This window comes from Adiantum capillus-veneris, chromosome 18 (genome assembly GCF_014529385.1).
Source record: "Adiantum capillus-veneris isolate H3 chromosome 18, ASM1452938v2, whole genome shotgun sequence".
Classification (NCBI taxonomy): domain Eukaryota; kingdom Viridiplantae; phylum Streptophyta; class Polypodiopsida; order Polypodiales; family Pteridaceae; genus Adiantum; species Adiantum capillus-veneris.
Genome location: NC_140948.1, coordinates 38,114,813 through 38,140,571, shown reverse-complemented (window position 1 = coordinate 38,140,571; position 25,759 = coordinate 38,114,813). Strand labels below are relative to the sequence as shown.

Genomic DNA, 25,759 nt, shown 5'->3' with positions numbered 1-25,759 from the left:
TAAAAATTTCGATGTGTAGTTTCTAGAAAAATTTATTTCAAACACTGCAACCAACCTACCTCAAATTGTAGATTAAGTCAAGAGGCTTCACATAAGGACTTCACATGCGTCCTAACGTGATGAAAGACAATTTTTTTAGCGAGGGAAACTCAAACCAAGTGGATAGACATCCTTTGAAATTTTTGATCTAGGAATGTCCAACTAGTTTGCACTACATGGGTTTAAAATGCATACTTTAACCCCCCCACCACCCCTCCTTCAATTCTCTATCGGTGAACCATCGCTTATTTTAAGTTATGCTACAAAGTAGCTACAGGGAATGATATCAATAGGAAATTACAAAAAAGGCAATTACCAATGTAGGAATTGGGGATGAAGTATGCCTTGTATCAATGAGATCTTTTAAATCCTTAGTGACACATGCATTGGTCAATAAAGAGCTTCCTCACATTACTCATTAGAGATTGGTAGGTAGAGAGTAGTGCGCCTAAGCAAGACAAAAAGCCAACAATAAGGGGCATAATATAGATGACTTTCAACCTACCATGTGATATGGAGACATGTCCACAAGCTCCTCAGAAGGGTTTTGCATAGCTCCCCAAAATCTTGGATTACAGAGAATGAAGATATCTATCTAGGTTTAGTTTCACTAAAGACTTGTCAAGTTAGAGGGTGACCCTCAAGGAGCAGCACGTAGGATGAATTGCAGAGACAATTTCCAAGACAAATTATCGAAATGCCCTTGAAATTGCTTGGAATTCCAATTGCCCTTCCAAATTTTCCAAACGATCCCCATGTTTGATGGCAAAAAAAATTGCCAAGTCATTACCCAAGCAATTATAGAATTCCCAAAATACCCCTCATCAATCTCATAAACATCTCTCAAGACATTATATTCTGCAACTCTTCATAGGAGAATTGTGTTCTCCATGGGATGCAACACTGATCACATCACTCACTTTGTCATCTTTAGATTCCATCTTAGTTGTCCAAAGTCTTGAAGCGTGCCGGTGAACTTGGTGTAACTAGCTGAAAAGGTCGATCTCAATTATCAAAAAGAATACACAATGTGATCCATCAAAAGTTAGCACAACGGCATTTTGATAAACGTAGAAATTCAGGGTTTCTATTCAGGATTTCCACAAAATACAAACTCGATTTACCAATTCTCTCTTCCCTTTTTTCTGCACCAAGAGTAGCCACACACACAGGAACCTCACTACCCAAGCATTGTGTTCAAGAAACATCTAATAAAATTGCCAAACACTTGAGATACACCATTACACAAGTGCCATTTGCAAAAACAGATCCAAAGGCATTGTTGCCCCAAAGCAACCAGACCTTTCCACTACCTCACCATGAAGGAAAATCAATGCTAGACCGCAATGATAATCCATGTGGCATTTAAAGCGATGACCATCTCTTGATGCGCTGCTCGATCCTCATGCAATAGTCAGATGCCGCATTCTGCAACGACAAATGATAAGACCAATTCGCGACTGATATATACATGGTTTTGTTGGCGAATATTGCAATTGATACACAAAAAATAAAGAAAGAAAGGCCTCGCAATAAATCAGCACTAAATTTCACTATACAATTAATCTATACATGAGATCCTCAAATGATCTCAGCAGAATGCGAGGGTCCTGATATATTTTCATGCCTATAAAAGCAGAAATGTCCAAAGCCCTATGTTACTCATTAAGGGGCCTGGATAATCTATCAGCAACTCGTGGTCACAGAAGCAGGGTATACAAGCTATGGTAAAATTAATCTCTTCGCATGGCTATCTTCCGTTGCTCTTGTTGAATCCTTTCCCGGTACATAGGCAGATGTAAGATTTCCTGTATCTCTGAGAGTAGGACCTCTTCGGTGATGTTGTCTTCTATGCTTTCCATTACCTGCAAGTGAGAAATACAAACATTAAGCATACATGCAAGTATATCTCTTAAGCTCTTAGAATGCTCTTTCAACTTTTAATGACCTTCCGATACGTTCTGACGGCATTGGGTGTGTCTTTATCTGTCCGCACACGCATGTACTCCCACTTTTTCTCGTTTGGAAGCCAAGAGCATTCAATAATCTTCCCAGACAAAGTGTTTGGATCTTCTCCACCTAGGAATACGATTGTATCAAAGACCACCTGTGATCCTTCACTTTTGAGTGCAAAATTATTTCTTAACAATTGATCACGACCCCAACACTTACCTGGGAAAACAACTGTGGCCCCTTCCAACGGCCAGAGCTTGTTCCTATCTATGAGAAAAAGTTGCTGGGAGCCTCCATCTGCAGAAATCTGTAGAGCAATGGCTTGACAACACATCAGTACTTTTTGACAAACCATATCTCATATCTTGAGTTATGCCAAAGCCACAAAACCTAAGTACGCTGTCCGGGGAAAATACGCATGTTCAGGCACTTCAATTAACTATTCACATTTTAGGCACACGATGCAAACTCGCACTTCAAAATTTGGCAAGAGCACACAAACCAAAAGGAAGCAAGAGACCGATGACCTAAGTTATGGGAGGACTTACCTCTTAGAGAACCATGATATGCATGTAACTTGCCGTGAGTTTCCCTTTTATAACCTAATCATGAAATGTTGAAATCACACCAAAACATTTACCTGAAACTTGAAATCTACAGAGTTCATGTGTGCATACTTCCATTTTAGAAGGGATTCATTTGTGCGAGCCAGGTATGGATCATCCCAACCCTGTAAAATAAAGTGCAAATTAACCATAATGAAAGGTTGTTAGTCATAGCTTGTTTGGACATGAGCTCTCTTTCCTGATCATATAGCAGATCTTTAACATAAAGCACCAAAGCAATTTGATTTCACTAGGAGGAAGAAAAAAACTACTTCAATTCTGCTTATAGACATAAACGATCCAGCTCCTACTCTTTCCCCCGAAAAAACCCTTACCCCACTCTTTTACCCACCTAGATCACTCTTCTCATCTAGGTCACTCTACCATCTGATTTCTCTGTAGCACCTTCAGCAACAAATAATTTTTCCAATGTAGCTTGTTCATCACATAAGACCAATTGATACATCTTAAACAAGACAGAGTTATGAAAGATCGTTCAAAAGCATAGCACTTGATACCTGGAATATGAGTCCATCTGCTTCATGGGAAAGACGTTTAATAAAACTATGAAGTAATTTCTCTGTCGTAGACAACAGCCAGAAGTCCTTCCTTCTGACCTGATACAAAAATGTGGGATGGTAAGAATGCAAGCATTCATCGAAAAAGGATGTTGCAAACCACATCACATTCAAGAACCCACCGTGAATGGTTCCGCTTCATAGCTATACCAGGTGTTCGTTTGCCGATCAATGGTCCGTGGCTCGATTACATCTCTTTGAATTCTTTTCCATCTTTCATGAAACGGTAACTAACAGCCACAGCAGAGCTTATCAGAGATTCAATTGAACATTATCAGATGCCTTCATAAGTTAACTACCAGACAAAAATGTCAAAAGGTGGGGGTTACCCTTCCAGAACAATGGGCCCATGTATAGGAAGACTGGTAAAACAATGTATTAAACGTAGAAACGGGAGCCCCATACAACTATTCACAAAGTAGGCTTTCCTTTATAAATTCACAATCCTTACCAGCATCGAACACTGTCACTCATGAGGATTGAATGCCCCAGCAACTTACAATGAACACAACATATGTAACAAAATTAATTTGCACAAATTTGGAAGACTAAACCCCAGCAAAAAAAAAAAATTGTAGCAGTACGAGCATTCCAGCTCGTGATGATACAAAAAGGGCATCCGTGAGCCCCATCCTAGTCACTTGGCCACATTCGAACCCATGACCCGGGTGGAATGCTCAACCAGCCAAGGCTGAACCCAAGCAATTTTAATTCGAAGGAGTTTCATTTGCATCCTCGTACTAACATGCAATGCCCGAGAGCTGTAAGCAATGCCCATGCTCACACCTTTGTCGTAAGAAAAAGACTTGAGCATGCCAGTCACACACAACGCACACATCTAAATAAAATGGTTACAAACACAAAAATGGTATACAACATACCTGCACAAGAGGTTCATGATTCAGCATCATGATATCATAGATTAGGTACCTCCTTTTCCGTTGATGCGTCTCTGGGATCTCATCAATCACCATTTCACCATCTAATAAAGTAAGATGATGTGTGTCTGAAGGCCCTCCATGCTACAAAGATCAAGGCACTTGTAAATAAAGGCCCAGTTCTTCAGAATGTCAAAACAAAATATATATGTGCCTACCCTTGTAGGAAAGCGCATCTGAACTCTTCGAAAATGGAACTTTCTATCAACAAGGTAGCAACCATCTCGAGTAATAAACATCATGTATCTTGTCCCATCTGCCTTCCAAGTAGCATAATAATACCGTTGCCTAAGCAGTTGCAGGTTTGCACTGTAAAGACAATTTAATACTTTAAAAATATATGGTTTCTACATGAAAGCTCGAGAGACAAACATGAGAAACTTACCTATTTACTCCTCAGTGATCGCATAACTTTTTGTTAAATATATAGCTAACATTTACGCGCAAAAATGCAACCACTACCATATTACGGTTGTACATTACCTGCTCAAGGACACTGGCTGTGATCCCGGAAAATGGAGATAATTAGTGCCTGAAGGCTGCCTAAGCCACAACGACAAATTCATGTTACATGTATGAAGCCAAAACTAATCTGTCTACAGCATCAGAAAATAATATGCTATTCGTCTAACATAAATGAAAAGCTGGCAGAACACAAATCGCTCACACGTCTAATAATAAACTCTATTTTTTTAAGCATAATTACACTGGTGAAGTCTAAACAAAGTGTAAAAAACCCCACATGACTGATTAATCTTGACGTACTTACAGAATATATAATCCTTAAACAAGCAAAAACCACAAAAAAGAGAAACATTAGCTCTCATTGGTTCAAATAAATTGGAAGCCTGATAAACAACCGGTCCAAGCAAAGGTATACGTATCTTTTAGCCATGATGAATAACCTTAAAATATCACTGGGGGATAAATCTTGCCTTGATTGCTCACAAGCGGATCCATTGTATAAACTGGTATCAAAATGGGGTGGGCTTCAGAGAATTTGTTCTCAATCGCATCAAAGAAAGAACAGGTACAAATACCCACAAATTTGGCACTGCCTTTCGGCAGAAAGGGAGTGTCAGCCCGTGTACAACGGAGCACCCTTCCAATTTTTGGAAGGTATGTTTTATTTTTCTCCTCTTTAATCTTTAGTCTCTCCTCTTTATTTTTCTCCTCTTTAATCTATAGTCTCTCTTCTTCTTCGTTTCCTTCTCTCTCGCTTGTCCTCTCCTTCTCTCTATCTCTCTCTCTCTCTTTCAGTGCCAACGTCCGTCTCCAGACACCTTGTTTCACATACTCATTCTGAAGCATTTACACCAGTAACATGTCCACAATGCACATCAATCGTCAATGAGCTCACCATCAGATAAAAAGCTACAAGTTCAATCTCCAGTCCAAATCTCTATGACCAAGTACTCAACGAAATGGTTTACAAATGGGCAGAATTGTAGATGGAAAATCGCATAGCCCTTCAGATAATTGCATGACCCTTTTGTTGGCACAAATGCAGCGATCCAGACAAGGCTTGGTCTCAAACGAAAAAATTCAGAAGACTCTGAAATCAGTCTCTCAAATCTGATCCTGAATAAAACTCCCTTAAACAGAACAAAAAATGCCATGCACAGCAATAGGGCATGTTATAAACTTAACAAATTTCAGAAAGAAACATTAGTGTGACAAGCAAAGAATAGCGTTTCCATGAAACGAACAGAGATAGTACATAATAGGGAAACGTCTTGTACACTAGAACCTACCTTACCAGATTAATCTGAAGGCCATAGTAACACATTCTCTGCATATCAAACTGCTGCATATCTGGAATAGGGTCACCCAGAACATCATCATTTGTCATAGTCTCTCCATTAATATCCTGAAGGTCGATACCAAAATCAACTTAGAGAGTCCAGCAGAGGCTGATGCTATCCAGCTCTTTATAAAAGCAATATGAACACAGTATCAGGCTCTCTGAAGAGCCAGAAAATTGAAGCATAAGGTACAAAAAGTTACCACCCTACCTCCAATGCAGCCAGAATACCACCATCACTTTCTCCATCATCATCGTCCACATTAGCTTCGCCATTCAAATCCACACGTTTCCACTCCGGGGTAGGAGGTGCTATAAGTGCTTCTGGTCGTCTTTCGTGGAAAAAGGTAAAAAGTGAATCTATATAATGTGACTTATATATTCCGGGTGGCCGGGCAGCTGCAAACTCTCCTAATGCCTGCAAAAACAGCCATATATAACATTTAACTTTGAAACAAACAAAACTTGAAGGATACAAAGATAACCAAGTACGCAGTGGAATGCATGCTGGGAGCAATCATCTATGCATTACATAAGTTTTGCAAGGCAGTGCAGATAGATTGCTGCAAGTCAAGTATGCTTTATGGCTCCAGCTCAAACAAATCACTTTGGACAAGTGTGCAGAAAGCAACATGCCTAATCTACCTGGACACATCTACAATCAGCCAATCAACTCAGGAGTCCGCCTACTGTCACTGATATCAATAATAATTACAATAATAAGAAACTTCTTTGAGAGAGTGGGGACGGAGTTTCAGGGTACTCTCTCAAAGAAGGGTTTTTGATGCGAAAGACCAGGTTGTGTGTTATTTGTGGTCCGAGTTGCAAAAAATGTTGACAGAGTGTTACAATTCTTCTTTTGTTGGGCACAGGGGCATAGAGGTGACACTTAAGGGTGTTGAGAGATACTTCTATTGGCCACAAGTCAAAGTTATCAAAGAAGCTCTAGTAGTGGATGACCCAAATGAACAAGTTCCTTACACCCAAAGGTAGCTTAGGTGGCAATCTAGTTTGTGCGTACTTGCTTGGCATGTCAGAAAGTGAGGCATAGAGTGATCGATTCCAAATTGGCCATAGGAGAGTGTATAGAGATGGACTTATTTTTTATCTATAATCTTCCCAAGACTCGGAGTGGGCATGATGGTATTTAGATTACAGTGGATAGATTCAGCAAACGATATCATTTCGTACAATTGAAGACAATGAAGGCCGATCATTTGGCAAAGCTATTTGTCTCTCACATCAATCGATTGCACGTGATGCCTGAGACCCCTGATTTACCAGTTTGTTTTGGAGAGCAGTGTAACAAAGGGGGCAAGATGCTCAAGTTCTCTTCTTCATTTCATCCACAAACCGATGGACCATCACAAATAACCGACTCATTGGTTTTAGACTTGTTTTTTTTTTCCGAGAAAAAGATCCTTCTATTAGTTAACAAGGTGAAAATTCACTATGGCCTACATAAGGCTATTGAGAAGACTTTCATATTAAAGGATTCTTTGTGAGAGAAAAGAATAGAAAGTGATACCAGTATTTGAAAGGGAAAATTACCAAAATACCCCTCTAGTTTGTGGAAATTCCCAAAATACCCCTCAAATTTCTAGAAAATTGAGATCTGTTTTTGAGTGCTTAGCACATAATTTATCACAAATTACATAGCAAAAAAAAAGCAATTATGTCTTAAAACAATGATGCAATTCATCTCCAAAACCTATATAACCAACTCAAATTCTACTTATAGCATCTTGTATTGACAGACAATCACTCTTCTTATGAACAGCTACAACTTTTTTAATTTTTGGAAATGTTTGATCTCACAACAGAGGGGTATTTTGGTACTTCTCCCAAAGGGAAAATGCGGTATCACAATAAAAGATTACATTTTTTGAAAAAAAAGTGTGACAACAATCAACTATTTAGTTTACAATATATTACAAAAGCTAGAAGAGAATGTTTGACACAATACTCAATGCCCCTCTTTAAAGAGAGGTACACAAATGTCAACACACTCTCACAAGTGCTTAAAATAAATAATTTGAAATAAAGTTTATTATCATTAACTTGCCATGTGGCATTAATCGGCAAGCTTTTTCCAATGGTCCAGATTTGCACCCAAAAATCCACCTTTTACTAAGGACTACTAATGTAGTCCAATAAAATTGCCCATAGGGCTACAACCACCTCTACTATAGAGGGCTACATCAACCATAAGGGGGGACTCTCCCAATGAAAAAAACAGCATATGTACAATGAGGGCTAAATCAAGAGATTGGGAGAGGGAAAAGCCACACAAGTGGACGGTAGTGCCATCTAAGCTCACCCCGGGCCACGGTGAAGAAAGGCCCAGGGCGCCAGAGTCGAAGGAAGTCCTCCCTAGAGTCTACGCTCCCGCATGCAATTGGAGCTGCCCTGAAGAAGGCTGAAGTCTCTCGAACTGTCCCCTGAGAGTATGGATCAGCTCTAGCTGGTGGCACAAGGCGAGCCTCGCGATAGATGCGGAAGTAGCGGGCCCGCCAAATGAACCAGAGTGTCAAGCCACAGACGAGCTCCCAACACACCTCTCTCTCATTGCACCACTCCTATGGGGTAAGCTCTGTAGCAGGCTGGAGTGTAGGTCGACCCCCCTGTATCACTATCATCCTATTGGTGGAGGATAGCTCAAACTGTAGTGCAGGGCCCATGAGAGTGGACCAAGCCGCTGCCCCCCAAGTGTACTGTCGTGCTGTGGAAAGAGTTGGCATCAGCCGAAGGACCCGAAGCCAAACCTGTTGTGCCATAGGCAGTCCCACAGAAAGTGATGCTAACTCTCCAAAGGATGGTCACAAGCTACACATGCTGCCGAAAGGCCACTATGCACTAGCCAGCTCCTCGCTGATGTAGCTCTATGAACAACTAGCCATTGAGCAAAGTGACTCGCCGCGGCTGTCTGGCGTCCCACAACCTCGCCCAAAAGGCTGACAAGAACTCAGTTGTGAGACCCTCCTCTTGCCAATGAGGTGTTGCAACAGGACGAGCCTCTCTCCGTGGTGCCAGTATGTGACATCCCAGTCGAACAATGTACTAAAAGAAAGGGACCCCTGGATGGTCGACTGAGGAGAAAGGGTCCCTCCAAACCCACTCTCCACGATCCCACTGCACTAGTGCCAATGGACAACTCTCCCAAGCCCAAAGCCTCCAATGGCCTGTCTCAAGAGCTGCTAGGGATCAATGACACAAGTCCTCCGCAGATGCCCACTACTCGGACACTCTGCAATCTATGGAGCCTCGGCCCTATATTGAGACTCTGTGTAGTCGACCTTCGCCTTGTATCTTGCACAACATGGAGGGTACAGTCTCTGAGCAAGCTCGAACTACGATGAGAACCTCTAGTCGTGTGAAGGCTCCCATTCATCTGGGAGTTGATGTCTCTAGAGGTGTGAGCCACTCAACTGGTATTGACTCTGTGATGTCCCAACACATGCTCCGCACCCCTCTCATGCCCTACAGTTGAATGCTATGTAACTCCTCTGGCAAACCTGAGAACTGAAGCCAATCACCTAGAGTGTGTGTTGGACCCTCTGCCATGGGACCCCAAGAAACATGAGGCCTACTACCAACCAAGTGGCCTCTCTGAGTGTTAACCATGGGGTTCCAAACAAGGGGCTGTCTCAAGCGCTCCTCCGTGAGTGGGCCAGTGTTTCTCCAGGCCTCTCCGTAGCAGCTCCCAAGAGCTAAGCAAGCTCACAGCAAAAGGATCCTCCAATCTCCTGCTCAAACCAACTCTGCGCATCTTTGTAAAGATCCATCTGATGGAAGGTCTCCAAGGGCCTCCTGCCTGAGGCACTCGAGCTCTAAGCCGCTAAAGCAAAAAACTAATTTCAGGGGTCCTCCCCTGGAAGCAGTCCTCTGACAACAAACTTCCCAAGAAAAGCTTTGCTCTGCTGTGTTGGGTCTATGATCCCCAACCCCCCTTAAGAACATGGTAGAGTGATGACCTACCATGCTACTTTGCCAGGGCTATTTGAGTGTCCCGCCCTGACCAAAGAAAGTTCCTGATAAGCCTCTCTACCTGGCTGATGCAGGAGCTTGAAAAGATCCAACAAGATGTAATGTACCACATAGTAGCCAACAACACCTGGTTGGCCACTACAACTCTGCCTACCAAAGAGAGTCGTGCCGAACTCCAATGTAGCAACTTCCTCCTGATGGACAACAGGAGGGGAGCAATCTGCTGCTCATGAGACAAGTCCACGCCAACCTGACAGCCCAAGTAGCGAACTGCAGTCCCTGGGGGAATCCATCTAAAACCCTCACCTTGCAGCCAATCAAGGGTAGGAGCACTGCCAACCCAGAAAGCCATTGTCTTCCTCCAGTTGATCAGTGCGCATGATGCACAATAAAACGTCTCTAGAGTCTGCTCACACCTGTGCAGGTTGGCCTCCTGGCCCTCCAAGTACAAAGTTGAGTCGTCTGCAAACTCAGCATCGAGTAGCTCATCGCCCCGAATAGGGAGCGCTAAGCCACGTAAACCAACCTGCTGTGAAACCAATCATCTGCTCATCGCCTCAGCATAGAATAGAACGAGGAAGGGGACTAGAAGACAGCTCTGTCTAACCGAGCGTGTGAGCATGAAACCGTCCCCTCTACCTCTTGCCAAAAGCACCTGACTGTATGCACATCTATAGAGACCTGACACACCTCTGATCCAAGCATCTAAGAAGCCCATCCTACATAGAGTGCCCTCCAAGAAGTCCCAGTCAACTCTCTCATAGGCCTTCTCAAAATTGAGAAGAAGTATCACCACATCCTCATCTCGAAGGTGCGCAAGGACAGATGCCTCCCAAAAAGTAAGATGTTGTCAAGGATACTGCGCTACTTGACAAAACATGTATGGGTCCCATGTATAATGCTCTCTAGAAGTGGCTGAAATTTTTAATTCTCAAACTCAGAGCCTTGGCTAGAATTTTGTAGGCTGAGTTGAGGATGGTGATGGGCCGCCATTGGCGAATCTCATCCAAGGAGCCACCCTCCTTGGGAATGAGGTAGATCAAGCCCTCACTCATGCTATCAGGCATCTCTCTTGTGTGCAAGATGTACTGAAAAGCGCTGCAAAGTTCTAACCCAAGCAAGTCCCGACACTCCAAGAAAAAACTGGGAGTCAAACTATCCTTGCCGGGACACTACCTCGGGGACGTTCTCTGAGGGCCGCATGGAGCTCCTCTAGCTGAAGGGGCAGCTCAAGCCTTTGGCGCATCTCCTCGGTCACAAGACAATGCATCTATGCCCAAACCTACTCTCTGCATGCATCCTAACGCTCTGATTGAGGCTCAGCTGACAGTAGGTCACGCTAAAAGTCAGTAGCAACTGCACGCATATCCTCTGGCTCTGAAGCAACTGACCCGTCAGGTCTCCTCAACTGGCTGACATAGTCACTTTGTCACCCACCTAGGTCCACTGAGATGCTTGTCGATGGAAAGAAAACTCATGGTGCCTCTCCTCTATGCTGGCAAGCTCTTGACGAGCCTGGTGCAACTGCTCCTCCAACCAAGGACTGTCTGGGTGTTGCTCATGCATCCTAAGCAAGGAAGCAACGCCCCGTCGGAGACACTGCTCCTCCCTCGCTGCAACCAGGCGGGCCGTAGACTCCTGGAGAAAGAAACGACTAAGCTAAGCAAGTCCAGAGGCCACTCTGTCAACAAGGGAGTCCTGCGTGTCCAAGCCCTTTGTCCAAAGAGCCACCACTCGCTCTCTGAGCACTGAGTCCAACAAGATCCTCTTGAGGATGCGTAGCATCGTGCTCCCCCTTCTCTATCTATCTGCCACAGTGAGGATCACTCGTGCATGGTCCGAAAAAGATGTCCCAATCAAAATGCAAATTGACTCACCCAAGTCACAGATGTGGTCACTGTGTCACGAGGACGTGGCAAGTGCTAACTTGAATTGTTGGTTTCTTTATGATGATTTTTGTTTAATTTTTGGGACCCTCTTTTTGAAGTTGCAAATGACCCGCGGCCGGTATGAAATGGTCAATGGCCGAGAGTTTCACCCGCAGTCGGGAAGGGCAGGTCACCACGAGTTGGTCGGGCTAATCGGCACTGGAATCTGAGCAGTAAAAGGGTGTCTAGGCTCAATTCAAAGTCATTTAGGCCCCTCACTACACTTATAAGTTGGTGGATACCAGGGAATTACCTCAAAAGAGGCAAACTGGACACTTGGCAGATCCTAATGCAATTGCCAAAAGCATCAGCAAGAGGGGGCGCCCATTTCAAAAGAGGGGGCTGATTCCAGCCCCTTAAGTGCTACACAGTGTGTGAGTAGTGGGTGCAGGTGATCACAGCTTTAATGGAAAGCTTGCCTTCTCCCTTGCTCTATGTAGCGCGATGATTTTCTCTCGCACATCTCTCTCTCCCCTGTGCACATATGGTAATGCCCCACTAGTTGGGTTTCTCAGATGACCATGTACAGTTATGCGGGTTTTATGCGCGTTTGCCAAGGCAAGAGCCTTCTGTACAAGAACCGGATTAGCTAATTGATAATCCCCTTAGGTACCTGCAGTTCCATCGTGAAGGAATGCGGAAACGGAGAGTTTTCTCGCGTGAAAACTCGTCCGATTTACACGGGAATTGTCCCATTGCGTGTGGGAGCACCTGAGACGTGTAGGCATACTCACTCCGCTCGAAACGGTCCAAAACAGAGAATTACAGCCTGCTGTGTTTTTCTACAGGTTTAGGGTTTCGACCTAAACTGCAGGGAATCGCCAAGGGAGCCTTGGGATGAGTGTACAAGGCAGTAGGCATCTAAAAGTGGCAAAACAGAAAATTACAGCATGCTGAAATTGACCTCCAACTCACGGAAAACCTTCCATACCGCAAGGGAAAGCCAAAGCCTACCACCCCACAAGTCGGTTTCAAGGTTCCGTTGCCGAAACATCAATCACTTTTTTCTCAAGAAGTGAGCCTCGGTTGTTTTGGGTAAAGGCACAGAGTACAGGAACTTGGAATTACACTGTGACTAACAGGATGAATGACACCAAGGAAGAGGGTTTCTCTTCATAGGAAAGACAAGAAATTTTGCATGTACGCCCCGCCAAAAAGTGGTCAAATTAGGGCTGATATTATGCTACGTTTTTAGGGTTTGCAAGTATGAACCAAGATGGGATAGGGAGAGGTCTCACGGTGGTAGATTAACCACTAGATCTCTTGCGGGAGTGATGTGGGTCTGCCAGGTGACACGTTGCTTGCCGATTCTCTGAGGCGATTGCTTGGATTCTTTGACGCATCGGCAAATCATCTTGAAATTTGAGCTTACTTGGTCCTGGGTATGTCACAGGTTGTGGACTTATGCTCGTTTGTTGAGGCAAGAGCCTCTTGCACACGTAAAAGTTAAGGGGCAGGTTGCGAAGATGCTACTTGGTGAAGTTCAAGAACTATCCACCTATGGATGCAAAGTGGATGGAAGAGCATGAATTTCACAGTCACCAAATGTATTGCAGCTTTACCTTGAGGCCTTTGGGTTACAACCTATGTATGCCCCAAACAAACGTATGCAAAGGAGGAGTAATGATAGAGCTAGCACATCAAATGTACTCATGGATTCAGTGCAATAGCAGTGTACAGTTTGACAAAAGTATGAAGGTCTCATTAAGTCATTTGTACACATGTTTTGACAGTCTTTCTTGCGGATACATGCGATGAAAAAAGGGTGCTTACCACACAAGATCATCTATGGCATGTATATATGGCATGCAATCGAGGACGTTTGCAATTTCAAGAGGGTGGTATGTCACGAGGACGTGGGAATTGCTAACTTGAGTAGTGGTTTCTTTCCGATGATTTTTGTTTAATTTTTGGGACCCTCTTTTTGAAGTTGCAAATGACCGGACATTGCGTGGCCAGTGTGAAATGGCCAACGGCCGAGAGTTTCACCTACAGTCGGGAAGGGCAGGTAACCACGAGTTGGTCGGGCTAATCGGCATCCGAGCAGTAAAAGGGTGTCTAGGCTCAGTTCAAAGTCATTTAGGCCCCTCGCGACATTTATAAGTTGGTGGGTACTAGGGAATTAACTCAAAAGAGGCAAACTGGACACTTGGCGGATCCTGATGCAATTGACAAAAGCATCAGCAAGAGGGGGCGCCCATTTCAAGAGGGGGCTGATTTCAGCCCATTAAGTGCTACACAATGTGTGTAAGTAGTGGGTGCAGGTGATCCTTGCCTTCTCCCTTGCTCTATGTAGCACGATGATTTGCTCTCGAGCATCTCTCCCCCCTTAGCACATATGGTAATGCCCCACTAGTTGGGCTTCTCAGATGACCGTGTACAGTTATAGGGGTTTTTTGCATAGTTACATGGGACGGCGGGTCGGGGTCGGGAACGGAGACAGGACAGCAAAAGTCAGGAAACGAGGACGGGGGTCGGAACGGCAAAAAAAAACAGAGAGTTTTTTTGGCATTTTTTGACCTACACACATGCCACACACATAGAGCATCCCTTTGACCATAAATTTACACTAAATAGACCAAAGAACACAAGTTGTATAGGCTGAAATGTGCTAATTAAACATCGATGATCGATGGATACAAAATGAGAAGTGCATGCCACAAGGGCTCAAGAGTCAAAAAGTCTAAAGGACTTAGGACAAGCCTGAGGCCTCAAGGATAACAAAAAGTACAAAGGGCTATGTAGTAGGTAGAGTCGTAGACTCAAGAGTCTAGACTCGAGAGTCGAGTGATCTCTATGGTGCTTGTCCACTCCGCAGCAAGCATCTCGGCGGCCTTGCCACTATCAGATGCATCATGTGACTCCACAAAGTACATCTTCCCCCTAGAGTAGGCCACCACCCCGTGGATGGACCGCTTGCGGGTGTCGCTCCATCCATCTACAAGGAGAGAGACGCCATTGGTCTCCCACAAATCCTTTGTTGCTTGGGCCGCTTGCTCCACGGCAAGCTTCTCTTTGTCAAGGAGGGTGGTGCGAAGCCTCTCCGATGAAGGTGGCACATAAGAGGAGCCATATTCCCCTATTTTCGTAACCATGGTTCGAAAGTATGGAGACCTATCCACACAAAATAGAGCATGTTGTGTTAGTATGGAGAGTCGAGAGTCGAGAAGTTATAACCCATTATGAATACAAAATGGAAGATTGCAATGTGCATATGCCAAGGGAAACTCACCGCAAAGCATGGAAGGCAATGTGGTCGTGGAAGAAGAATCGGGCAACCGACCTATCCACCTCTTCTTTCAATTTAGGATTCCAATTTTCATTGAGAGTGGTTTAGCAATGCGGAACGGAAGAGGACGGTGTAGATGCATGGCTCTTGAAGCTTCGAGAGATGTCGTCAAGGTTGGCTTCCCTTTGCTCTCGCGGTGTCGCCGTGGCGGAGGGATCAACGGCAACAAAACGGCCCGTCTTGGCCGCTTCCGCAACCTCATACACCGTGAGCTTCTCAAGAAGATCCAACCTCTTCTCGGGAGCTACATGAGGGCAAAACTTCGCCCGTGACCGGGTTCATGAAGAAGATGGGCTCGCACTTTGTTTGAACCACCAGTTCTCTTGTATGGGCATAGCTTGCACGTCCATGGTCTTGCACCGCCACCTTTGCCACGCGAGCTAAAGTTGACTTCATCCCACCACGACCACGTTTGCACAGCGGGCCTCCTTCGAGAAGAACCGGCTTGAGAAGTGGAGTTGGCTTGAGATGACATGATGGTGGAGAGACTCGAGAGAGTAGAGCTTAGAAGTTAGGAGTTAGAGGAGAGCTTGTGTGGAGAGAGAGTAGAGGAGAGCTTCAAAGTGGGTAGAAGAGGGAGAGGAGAGCTTCAAAGTTCAAACTTCAAAGTGGGTAGAAGAGGGAGAGACTTGAGAGTGGAGACTAGAGTGTAGAGTAGTCAATGGTCATGCTTCAAGCTTGAGCCTTGAGGCTTGAGCAACGACTCAATGAGGCTATGAGGCTTGAGCAATGAGCATTGAGTAGAGAGAAAAGCAGTGAGTAGCTTGAGCTTGAGGGAAATTGCAAATTGGAATGAGACTATGAGTATTAAGAGGCCCAAGGGAGCCTTTTATAGCCTCCCAAGGGCCAAGGCCCCCCAAAATGTGGCAGTTGGGGCTGCACAGAGCCATTAAAAACGGTAAAAAACGGTCACTTTTTGGCCTGACTGCAGCCGACCCTTGCCGTTCCCGGTCCGTCCCCCCTGCGACCCGCCCGTCCGGCCCAAAATCCATCCGTCCCACAACGTCCCCTTCCGTTCCCGGCCCGGTTACGGCCGTCCCCCGTCCCCTGTAACTATGGTTTTATGCGCGTTTGCCAAGGCAAGAGCCTTCAATACAGGAACCGGATTAGCTAATTGCTAATCCCCTTCAGGTACGTACAGTTCCATCGCGAAGGAACGCGAAAACGAAGAGTTTTCTCGCGTGAAAACTCGTCCAATTTACAGGGGAACTGTCCCATTGCGTGCGGGAGCACCTGAGACACGCATAGGCATGCTCGCTCTGCTTGAAACAGTCCAAAACAGAGAATTACAGTCTGCTGTGTTTTTCTGCAGGTTTAGGGTTTCGCACCTAAACTGCAGGGAATCGCCAGGGGAGCCTCGGAAAGGCCTTGGGGATGCGTGTACAGGGCAGTAGGCACCTAAAAGTGGCAAAACAGAAAATTACAGCATGCTGAAATTGACCTGCAGCTCGCTGGAAAGCTTCCATACTATAAGGGAAAGTGCCTTGACGTATACTTTTGACCCTACAGGGATATTTGCGCCCTTATGCTGGCGAAATTGGGTCTAAAACCTGCAATTACAGCCATGGACAGGTTTGGACAGCTTGGTGTGGGCTAGGTGCAAGGGTTCAGATCGTTTATTTGTTAGGGGAGCCTCGGGAAAGCATTGGGTGCTTGTACATGTCAATTTAGAGAGATTTCCCGTGAGGAATCTCGTCTAATTCAAGGGGCGAGTGACCCTACAGATGCGACAGCTCGAGGGCTACCCAGAAAAGTGATTGGCACGCGGATTAGAGCGCAAAACAGAGAATTCAGCGAGCTGCAATTTCTCACCCGGGGTTTGCAAAGAGCTCTAAAGTGCGTGGAAAATCTATGTTTGCTTGGGATTTTGTCCGTGGAGACTTCTACTGTGGTTATGTTGCCGAAATCGGGTTGGAGTAGAGGGTTTTCAGCCCGATAAAAGTGGGACATCTTGTGGAAGTTTACATGTTTTTCTCAAGTATAATAAGAACAAAGAAATTCTGAAAGAGGCGCCAGTCTTTGGGGCCAACAGGGTGTCGTTGTCTGCCTGGTAGCGCTCTAGCTTATTCGTGAAGTTCCTTTGTGTCCTAAAGTCTAAAGTAAAGAATGTCGGGTGAAAGCCAAAGCCTACCGCCCCACGGGCCGGTTTCACACTGCCTGACAAAGCCACAGTGTTGCCAAACATCTGAAACCCTCAAAGTCATTCATAGCCTCTCCCAAGCTGCCAACTTAGCTTCGTGCATAGTAGCATGGCTACCTCCAATCCTGTGAGAGGGGTCCTCCAGCATGTTGAAGTCACCCCCAATGCACCATTGCTCTGCATGCGGTAGAGACTCTACAATGTGAGACCAAAACTCTGCACGTGCACTTGTCACATTGGACGCATAGATGTTCAAGAAGCCCAATAGGTAGCCCTGAACCTGCATAGTAATCCACTAGCCCTAAGAGGCACAACAATACCTCTGCCCACAATGGCCTGCTGCCAAGCGTCCACAATAGTCGTACATACCTCTCCCTAGATACCACCAGGTCCAAATGCAAAAATGCAACTGACCAAAATGTCTCATATCGCCCACGCAAAAGCTGACCACATCGTCTAATGCCACTCTCACAAAGATGATGATCCCTACAGCATAAGAAGATCAATGTCTCCGCCCACAAGGCATCGTTGAAGCTCCTGAGTCCTGACCCAATCGACCCTGCTGGAGCTGAAACTAGGGCCCACCTAATCCCTGCACGTTCCATGACACAATGCTCATGGAAAACGAAAAAGAATTGATGTTGCAGCAACAACTAACCGCGCTATCTTCGAGGCTAGCTTGGAGGGGAATAATCCGCATCTGAGCGTGATAGACGTGACTGCAAAGAATATCTAGCCCAAGCTTAAGAAGAGTGTGCCGTGTGCAGGGCAACCTCCTCTGTCCAGGAATCCTCATGTACGTATACATAGCATGGTAGGCTTTGCGTGTCAGCAAAGAAGTGTACCACAATGTATCTACATCCTGTCGAGTTTGGAGGTGTCACTGAGAGCTTGGCCAACGGCCACAAAGTCTGACCAAGTTTGTAACCCCTAGGTCTCCCATGTGGTGAAAGAACTCGAGGGCCTGTGCCTACAGCCACTCCAACACTGAGTCCAAGGTCCACTCAGGCTAGTCCCTGTCACATAGGGGAAAAGAGAAGCCAATTGATGAGTCCATGGCCTCTATCCCTCTAGCTACAAGGAACAGACGTGAACTCTGAAGCAAGCTGCCTCAAAGTCTGGTGAAGGGTCACCGAGAAAACGTGTGAAGTCGTAGGCAAAAAAGTCCCATCGACGACGAATGTCGAAGCTCGTCAATCCACGAGGAACTGCTGCAAAGGGAGACTTCTGCATTAGAGGAGGGGGGGGGGGGGGTCACAAGAAAGGTTGCCCCTCTCTCGCCAAGCGACTTGTGGAAAAAGCGTTGCCAAGAGATGAATACTAGGAAGTGAACTCAATAAAGGCATAAAGTCAAGGTGGAATCACCAACGGAAAGTATCCGACAGTTGGGCCACATTGCACCTTTGGATGCGGTCCCAATGAGGATAGATGGTCAGATGACCAGTGAGAGCCCAACGGAAGCATCTCCTAAAAATTAGGGAACTATTATTTTGGGCCGTGAAATATGTTCGCGCCATTAGCTTCAGAATGACAGGGGGAACATTTTATTGCTCTACTGCAAAGTCAACTGATGCACCAGTTAAGAGATTTTTAAGCAAGTCATGGGAAGCTAAAAAATGGAGAGAAATAGTTGAAAATCAGAGTTGCTTGGACCAAGGAGCTCATTTTCTGCATTGGAAGGCATCAGATGCGTGTTTACAGGGCTGTTTTGCTGCGTTTTCAGCGATACGCAGGTTTTGGCAGCCATGGAAATCTTCCCCTTTTTGCATCTATTTGTTCACAGATGCATTACAAGTCAAGCGCAGAAGAGGGGGCGCTCGATTTATGCTGGGGGGATGCTTCATCGAGAACTTGTGAAAGGTTAAGAGCTATGGAGTGCTTTCTTTCCACTCTATGTACAGTGTGGTGCTAGGAGTGATGCCCCGCATGCTACACACTGCTCTCTCTCTCCCCTACGTGCAGTTATGTGATCATTGTGATGCCCCACAAGAGGGCTCTTCATTTGACTGATGTACAGCTGTGTGGGTTCATGCTTTTGTGCTGAGGGAAGAGCCTCCTTGAGCAAGAACAGGGGAGGGTCATAACCTCACCGTACAGGTGCGTTTTCAGCGCTGTGTATGTGTTGTATTTTGACTGTTTTTCAGTCGTACGGACGCCAGAACCATTGGGAATAGTGCCCCACTGGCAGAGGACAGTTAGGGGACTGTTTGGGGCTGAAAACAGGGCAAAAACCAATAAATACAGGGTGCTGAATTTACTGTTCTTGGGCAGGAATCAGAGGGTTTATGCCGGTGGAAGAGAGTTCCAGCAGGGGAATTGGTTTCGCGCAAGTTTTGGGGCTGTTATGCTGCCGAAATTTGGCCAAAACAGGTGGTATCTAGCTCGATACAGAAAAAGGATTCCCAGGGCTCTTCTTTGTAATTTACCGTCCTAAAGAATAAAGAAATACCGAAAGGGGCGCCAATTTTGGGGCCTACAGATTGTCGGCGTTTGCTTAGCTTCCGAGCAGTGTGTGTGAGTGTTAATTCCCGTCGCAGGTTCCTTTTGCAAAGTACTCTCTCTCTCTCTCTCTCTCTCTCTCTCTCTCTCTCTCTCTCTCTCTCTCTCTCTCTCTCTCTCTCTCTCTCTCTCTCTCTCTCTCTCTCTCTCTCTCTCTCTCTCTCTCTCTCTCTCTCTCTCTGTGTGTCTAAAGTAAAGTAAAGAATTTCAAGCGAAAGCCAAAGCCTACCGCCCACGGGCCAGTTTCATCACGACATTCTCCTCAACAGAATCTTCTGATGCTGCAAAATTTTCAACAATTTTTGAACTACATGTTAACCCCTCTGATGCCCCAGGTGGTACCTCCTCCTCCGACACCAGAAAGTACGAGAGCTTCCAACCGGCAACCTTCTCAGCCGTCTGTTCCGATCGGGGGAGTCTTCAGGAATATGGTGCAGCCATCAAACCCTGATCAGTGCATCCACCTTTGCCACCACCATTGCCCCCACCACCACCACCACCACTGCCCCCAGGCTACGATGATTGGAGCCCATATGGATACCCTTATTATCCATACCCGGGATATGCCCCTAACACACCCAAAGATTTCAAAGATGGCGGCACGACAATCAAATTTTCACTTTTTCCGGGGTGAAAGATCGCAAGAAAGCATTGCAGTTGCTACAGCAATTCGACAACAGCTATGCTTTAGGGAACTATACAGAAGAATCCAAGATTTCTCGAGCAACGGGATTTCTTAAAGATAATGCTATGCAATGGTGGAGTTCAATCGCGACACAACCTCATGCTCCAAGGACCTGGCAAGCTTTCAAGACAGTTTTTGCACGTAGCTACATGACTTCGATGTTTGAAGTCCGGATTTTGGCAGAGTGGGGCAACTTGAAAATGCTTGCCACCGAAACCATGGACGACGATAACCAAAGGTTTCTCGACATGTACTTTCCGGTGTCCTTCTTTAAGTTCATTTTCTTGGAGGACCAGTGCGAGCGCTACACCATTGGACTACCATCACCATTGCAAGAATATTCTCTCTCCAAGCAAGTCTCTACCATGCAAGAGCTTATGGACCATGCTGCGGTCGACTACAAGCTCATGAAGGGAAAGTTTGAGTTTATCACAGAAGAACCTCCAGCCACTAACCAGAACTCCCGACAACAACGAACGAATTCTCGGGAATCCCGTGAAAACCAACCTCAACGGCCTCGTTTGACACGCTGCCAACGAGACGCCTTGTTACAAGAAGGACGATGCTTCAAATGTTTCCAAACAGGGCATACATTCAATACATGTCCTGAGCGAGCCTCGACGTCCTCAGTGCAACCTTCTGCTCCCACGTCAGACAGATCCCGGGGCCACCTCCGGCCAATAGGACTAGACCTGCTATTGGACTCGTACCCGATATTTATGGTATACACCTCGAGAGTTTTAATGAATTATGCAAAGCTTATGGAAAAGTCATCGGCTTGAAAGCCCTTATTTTCTTTGACCCCGGAGCTATGGAGAACTTCATCCATCCAGAATTCTTGAAGCAGATGCACTTTGATTATGATGCAGAGGGTGGAGAAATAGAAGCTGAGCTAGCTACGGGGCAAACTCGGAAAGTGGTATCGCTCATTGGTGCTCTTCCAGTGACTATACAAGATTATCATGGAAAAGCCGATTTCCACATTATGAAGTTGGGCAAGTTCTCTTGCACATGCCCTGGCATGACAAGAATGATGCAACTCTCTTTCTAGTTAGATACTTTTGAACATTGTTTGAGAAAGTATTGTTTGAAATTTGTTTGAAATGGATGCTATCTGTTTTAAACCTGGCTTGGTGCCAATTTGAATTGTTTGAATCTGGTTTAATACTGGTTTCAATCATTGGTGATTGTACTCCCGGGTGGAGAAGTGAGAAAGACTGTTTTGGTATTGTTTGAACCTCGGAATGACGCAGGCCGATGTCTGGGAGCATTTCATTGTATGTTTGAAAACCTTGGAACGACGCAGACAAATGTCGGGGGAGCGTTCTGTTGTATGCTAGAAAACCTCCGAACGACGCAGACGGATGTCTAGGGAGCATTTGGTTGTACCAAATGCTCCCTCGGAATGACGCAAGCCGATGTCTGGGAGCATTTCATTGTATGTTTGAAAACCTTGGAACGACGCAGGCCAATGTCGGGGGAGCATTCCGTTGTATGCTAGAAAACCTCCGAACGACGCAAACAGATGTGTAGGGAGCATTTGGTTGTACCAATCCTCTAAACTCATGGCCCGGACCTTTTTAAGTTGAGTGCTCAGCGGCGCAGTTTGTTGTGTCTTGTAACATGCATATGTAAGCATTTGTGTTGCATTGAGATGTGCCAACTACTAAATATTCCTAACACGATGAGATTGCCTTGGTATGTAATTTTAGTGCATCAAGACACCCGTGGAAGATCAGTGCGGTCTGGGTGTGATGGCTAATTTTACTACGCCCGCATATCAAGAGTTCCGAACTCGACGAAAGGAGAAGCCAACTCCTTGATCAAAAGAGTCGAAAGGAGAAACCAACTCCTTGATCAAAAGAGCCAAAAGGAGAAGCCAACTCCTTAACAAAAAAAAAAAAAAGCAAACTGATTGTCCCTCGGAATGACCCTCGGAAAAAAAAAATTAAGCCAACTTGAGTTGTTTTGCGGATATGTTGTAATCGCGCACAATTACTCTCTTTCAAGAAGGGGGGATGTCACAAAAAACTGTTGACATCAAGTCAGTAAAGAGCAGAGCCAATCTTCAGATCACGGTGGAGGGCCTAAACCCTAAGAAGAATAAGCAACAGAAGAAGTCCTACCAACTTAAGTGACCTCGTCTGATTTTCACGTTTTGCGCTGACTGTTGATGTGGCAATTGTACGAAATTCCGTGATTTAAGCTGGTAGCTTTTTGGCATTGCTTTTGGACCATAAGCTTTTGAGTTTGAAGGCTTTTCATGTAAACTGCTTTTGGGGCCTAGGGCCTTTAAATATGAGGCCATGGGCTCATTCTTTGGCACGCTTCCTGGAGAAGGTGCAAAGTCTTGAGTAGCGGCTTGTACTGTGTCGATGCAATATAAAGAAATACCGAAAGGGGCGCCAAGGTTTGGGGCCAAACCTCTCTGGGGTGGAATTCCGCCACTCCATGTCGCGTGTCATCTCTCTCTCTCTCTCTCAGTTCAATTGTTATTAAAGTGCTAAAAGTCTGTTCAGTCTGTTCTTTTCTATTGTTACGTGGTGCCCGTCTTGTGACACGACTGGTCCCAAATTGTGTGGGGAACAACCCAGATCCAATCGATGAAAGCTCAAAACTTTGCCGTGCATGGGGCAAACTACGAGGTCAAGAAGCCCTCATCTTCTTTGATGGAGGAGCCAAGGCCACCTTCATTTTGCCCGAATTGGCGGCTCAACTTGGAATCACGCCCGACAAAATGGGGCTGTAACCGGCCTGTTCAATCCAAAAAGGGCGGTAGACTTTACTTTAAACCTTGATTTAGCTTTCACCCATTATTAGTCGTCTATTTTACCTGTACTTTCAAGACACCACAAAGGGGAGAGGGATACAGGCTGCTAGATTGCACCTGTATGAGTAGACAGACACCAGATTGGCCCCTAACTTAGGCGCCCCTTTCGGTATTTCTTTATTGTTAAAAAGAGGGAATAAACGTTGAGGTTCCCTACAAGCTGCCCCGCACAAACTCGGCTGAATTTCCACTGTTCCAGCCCGATTTCGGCAGCATAACTGTACTAGAACCTTTCACAGTCAGTATTCCCACGCATTGGATGACTTTCCCGACGCATACGGGCACTTTGCCAAACCTGGCGAGAATCTGCAGCACGCTGAATTCTCTGTTTTCAGCCCTGAAAATGCGCCAGATCGCCTGTACAGCGGTCCCCTTGCGTCCCCGAACCTCCTGGGGGTATTAGGGTCCGTTTAGGGCCAAAACCCTAAACCTGCAAAAATACACAGCAGGCTGTAATTCACTGTTTCCGCGTGCCGGTCGCATCCCTAGCAAGTCCTCGAGCTCCCGCACCTGTAGGGCTACTTGACCTTTGAATCGGACGAGATTTCTGGCGTGAAACCTCTCCGAATTCACCTGTACCTGCGGGGGGATTAGCCGCTAGCTAATCCAGTACCTATGCAAGAGGCTCTTGCCTCGGCAATCGCGCATGAACCCACACAACTGTACATTGGTCAAATGAAGAGCCCACTAGAGGGGCATAACATACTGCCAAAGCGGAGAGAGAGGGCAGTGCGTAGCGTGCAGGGCATCACTCCTGGCACCGCACTGTGCATAAGAGGGAAAGCAAGCACTCCATAGCTCTTAACCTGTGACAAAACTGAAAATGAGGCTCTCCCCTCTTCAAATTCAGCGCCACTTCTTGTTGCATAAGGCAAGTGCACCAAAATGTGCCACTTGGCACATTTACAAGCATTTTCCCGTTTCGGGGTTGCCGCCTAAAAATATCCCAACCGGTTGCCCAGTTGACTTCACGGCAGAGTAAGAAAATGTTCCCTTTGTCATTCCGGAGGTAATGACGCCAACACATTTTCAGGTCCCAAAATAGCAGTTCCCTAAATTTTAGGAGATGCTGCCATTGTATCTTTCTAGGTCATCCGACCCTCTTTGTACACTGCGGCCACATCCAAAACTGAAATGTAGCCTCTGTAGCAAAGGATTCCACTTTGGCTAGTCAATGACCCCACTTGGCTAACCATAGTCCTTGTCCAACCTTAGTGCTCTCTTGCCCTCAGGCCTGGACTCCCTCTGGACAGTTCCACACTAGCTATGCAATGCAGGGCAGTTAGATTTCCCGAGGGGTGTTTCCAAAAAGTGAAAGTAAATAGATAATAAGAAAGAAATCAACAAAAAGGATAGATAGTAGTCACACACTGGTGACATACCCCCCTCTTGAAATCTCAAACGTCCTCGTTTGCATCTATGTCGTACAAGCTCCTAGTCAACATTGATGTATTCAACACCTGTCGACACATGTACGACACATACATGCTCATTGTCAACCCTGGTGTATTCAACACCTCGTCGACTCATGTATTGCCTGCGTGTGAACCCTGTCCCAATGACATAGTGGTAGCTTCGCACTCTGCCATTGCTTTGAGTCACTAACTTTCCAATGACAAAATGGTAGCTGCACATTTTGCCACTGTCTTATAGTACACGTTGGATCCCGTAACACTTTCGAGCATACCCAAACCGACAGTTTAAGAATGCAGTTACACATGTACTCTTCAATAGAAGCAATCACTGTATCCTTGACAAACTGACAAGAAATACTCACTTCTATAGCACTAATCAAACTTTTGGACATTCCATAAGAGCAATTGCCAAACTGACAATCTGTACAGCTCTAACATTCATGTAACAGGTATTTGATTTGAGCTCACTTTAAATACCATGTACATCATTTGTCTCAGAAGCCATTGTCACACTGACAATCCATTTAGCTTTGAAACTCAAGGGGTCAAGGTAGGTTGCAAATCGAAGGCTTCCAGGTAAAGTGATAACACAGTTGGTGACTCTGCAAGTTCACCTTCTTCCATCCACTTAGCATCCATTGGTGGATAGTTTCTGAACTTTACCAAGTAACGCCTAGCAACCTTGCCTTTCACTTTCCTTTCTTTGTGTGCCAAAATCTGTTCAGGGACCAAGATCTCGTCAAGTTCCTCGACTTCCGGCTGATCTTCAGCTGGCATATCTTCTGGCACATCACCCACATAGGGTCTGAGAAGACTCACATGAAACGCATTGTGAATCTTCCAACTGTCAGGCAATTTCAGCCTATATGCAACATCACTGATTATGTCGCATACTTGAAAAGGCCCATAGTAACGCATGCTGAGCTTTGGAAACAGTCTTTCCTTGCCCTTCATCTTCTTTAACCTTGCCTTTTCAAAGCGTAAAAGCACCCAATCACCAAGTCAATATACCACTTCACGACGGTGACGATCAGCTGCTTTCTTTTGCTTTGCCTGAGTCCTTTCTAAG

The 25,759-nt window shown here is 45.6% G+C and overlaps 1 protein-coding gene across 2 annotated transcripts in view; it reads right to left on the bottom strand.

The window, feature by feature from the left end:
• Positions 1–1,483: 1,483 nt before the first annotated feature.
• Positions 1,484–25,759, bottom strand: part of LOC147435514 (uncharacterized) — a 65,559-nt gene continuing 41,283 nt past the window's right edge. The window contains exons 7-17 of one of the 2 annotated variants that reach the window (XM_086488573.1): positions 6,129–6,335; positions 5,868–5,983; positions 4,597–4,656; positions 4,272–4,422; positions 4,057–4,197; positions 3,298–3,405; positions 3,116–3,214; positions 2,633–2,722; positions 2,212–2,299; positions 1,988–2,118; positions 1,484–1,904 (exon numbers count right to left, since the gene is read on the bottom strand). In XM_086488573.1, the coding sequence (XP_086344699.1) occupies positions 1,773–1,904; positions 1,988–2,118; positions 2,212–2,299; positions 2,633–2,722; positions 3,116–3,214; positions 3,298–3,405; positions 4,057–4,197; positions 4,272–4,422; positions 4,597–4,656; positions 5,868–5,983; positions 6,129–6,335 (1,323 nt within the window). In that variant the 3' untranslated portion in view covers positions 1,484–1,772. The remainder of the gene's footprint in view (positions 1,905–1,987; positions 2,119–2,211; positions 2,300–2,632; positions 2,723–3,115; positions 3,215–3,297; positions 3,406–4,056; positions 4,198–4,271; positions 4,423–4,596; positions 4,657–5,867; positions 5,984–6,128; positions 6,336–25,759) is intronic. The other variant, XM_086488574.1, reaches the window with a different exon arrangement.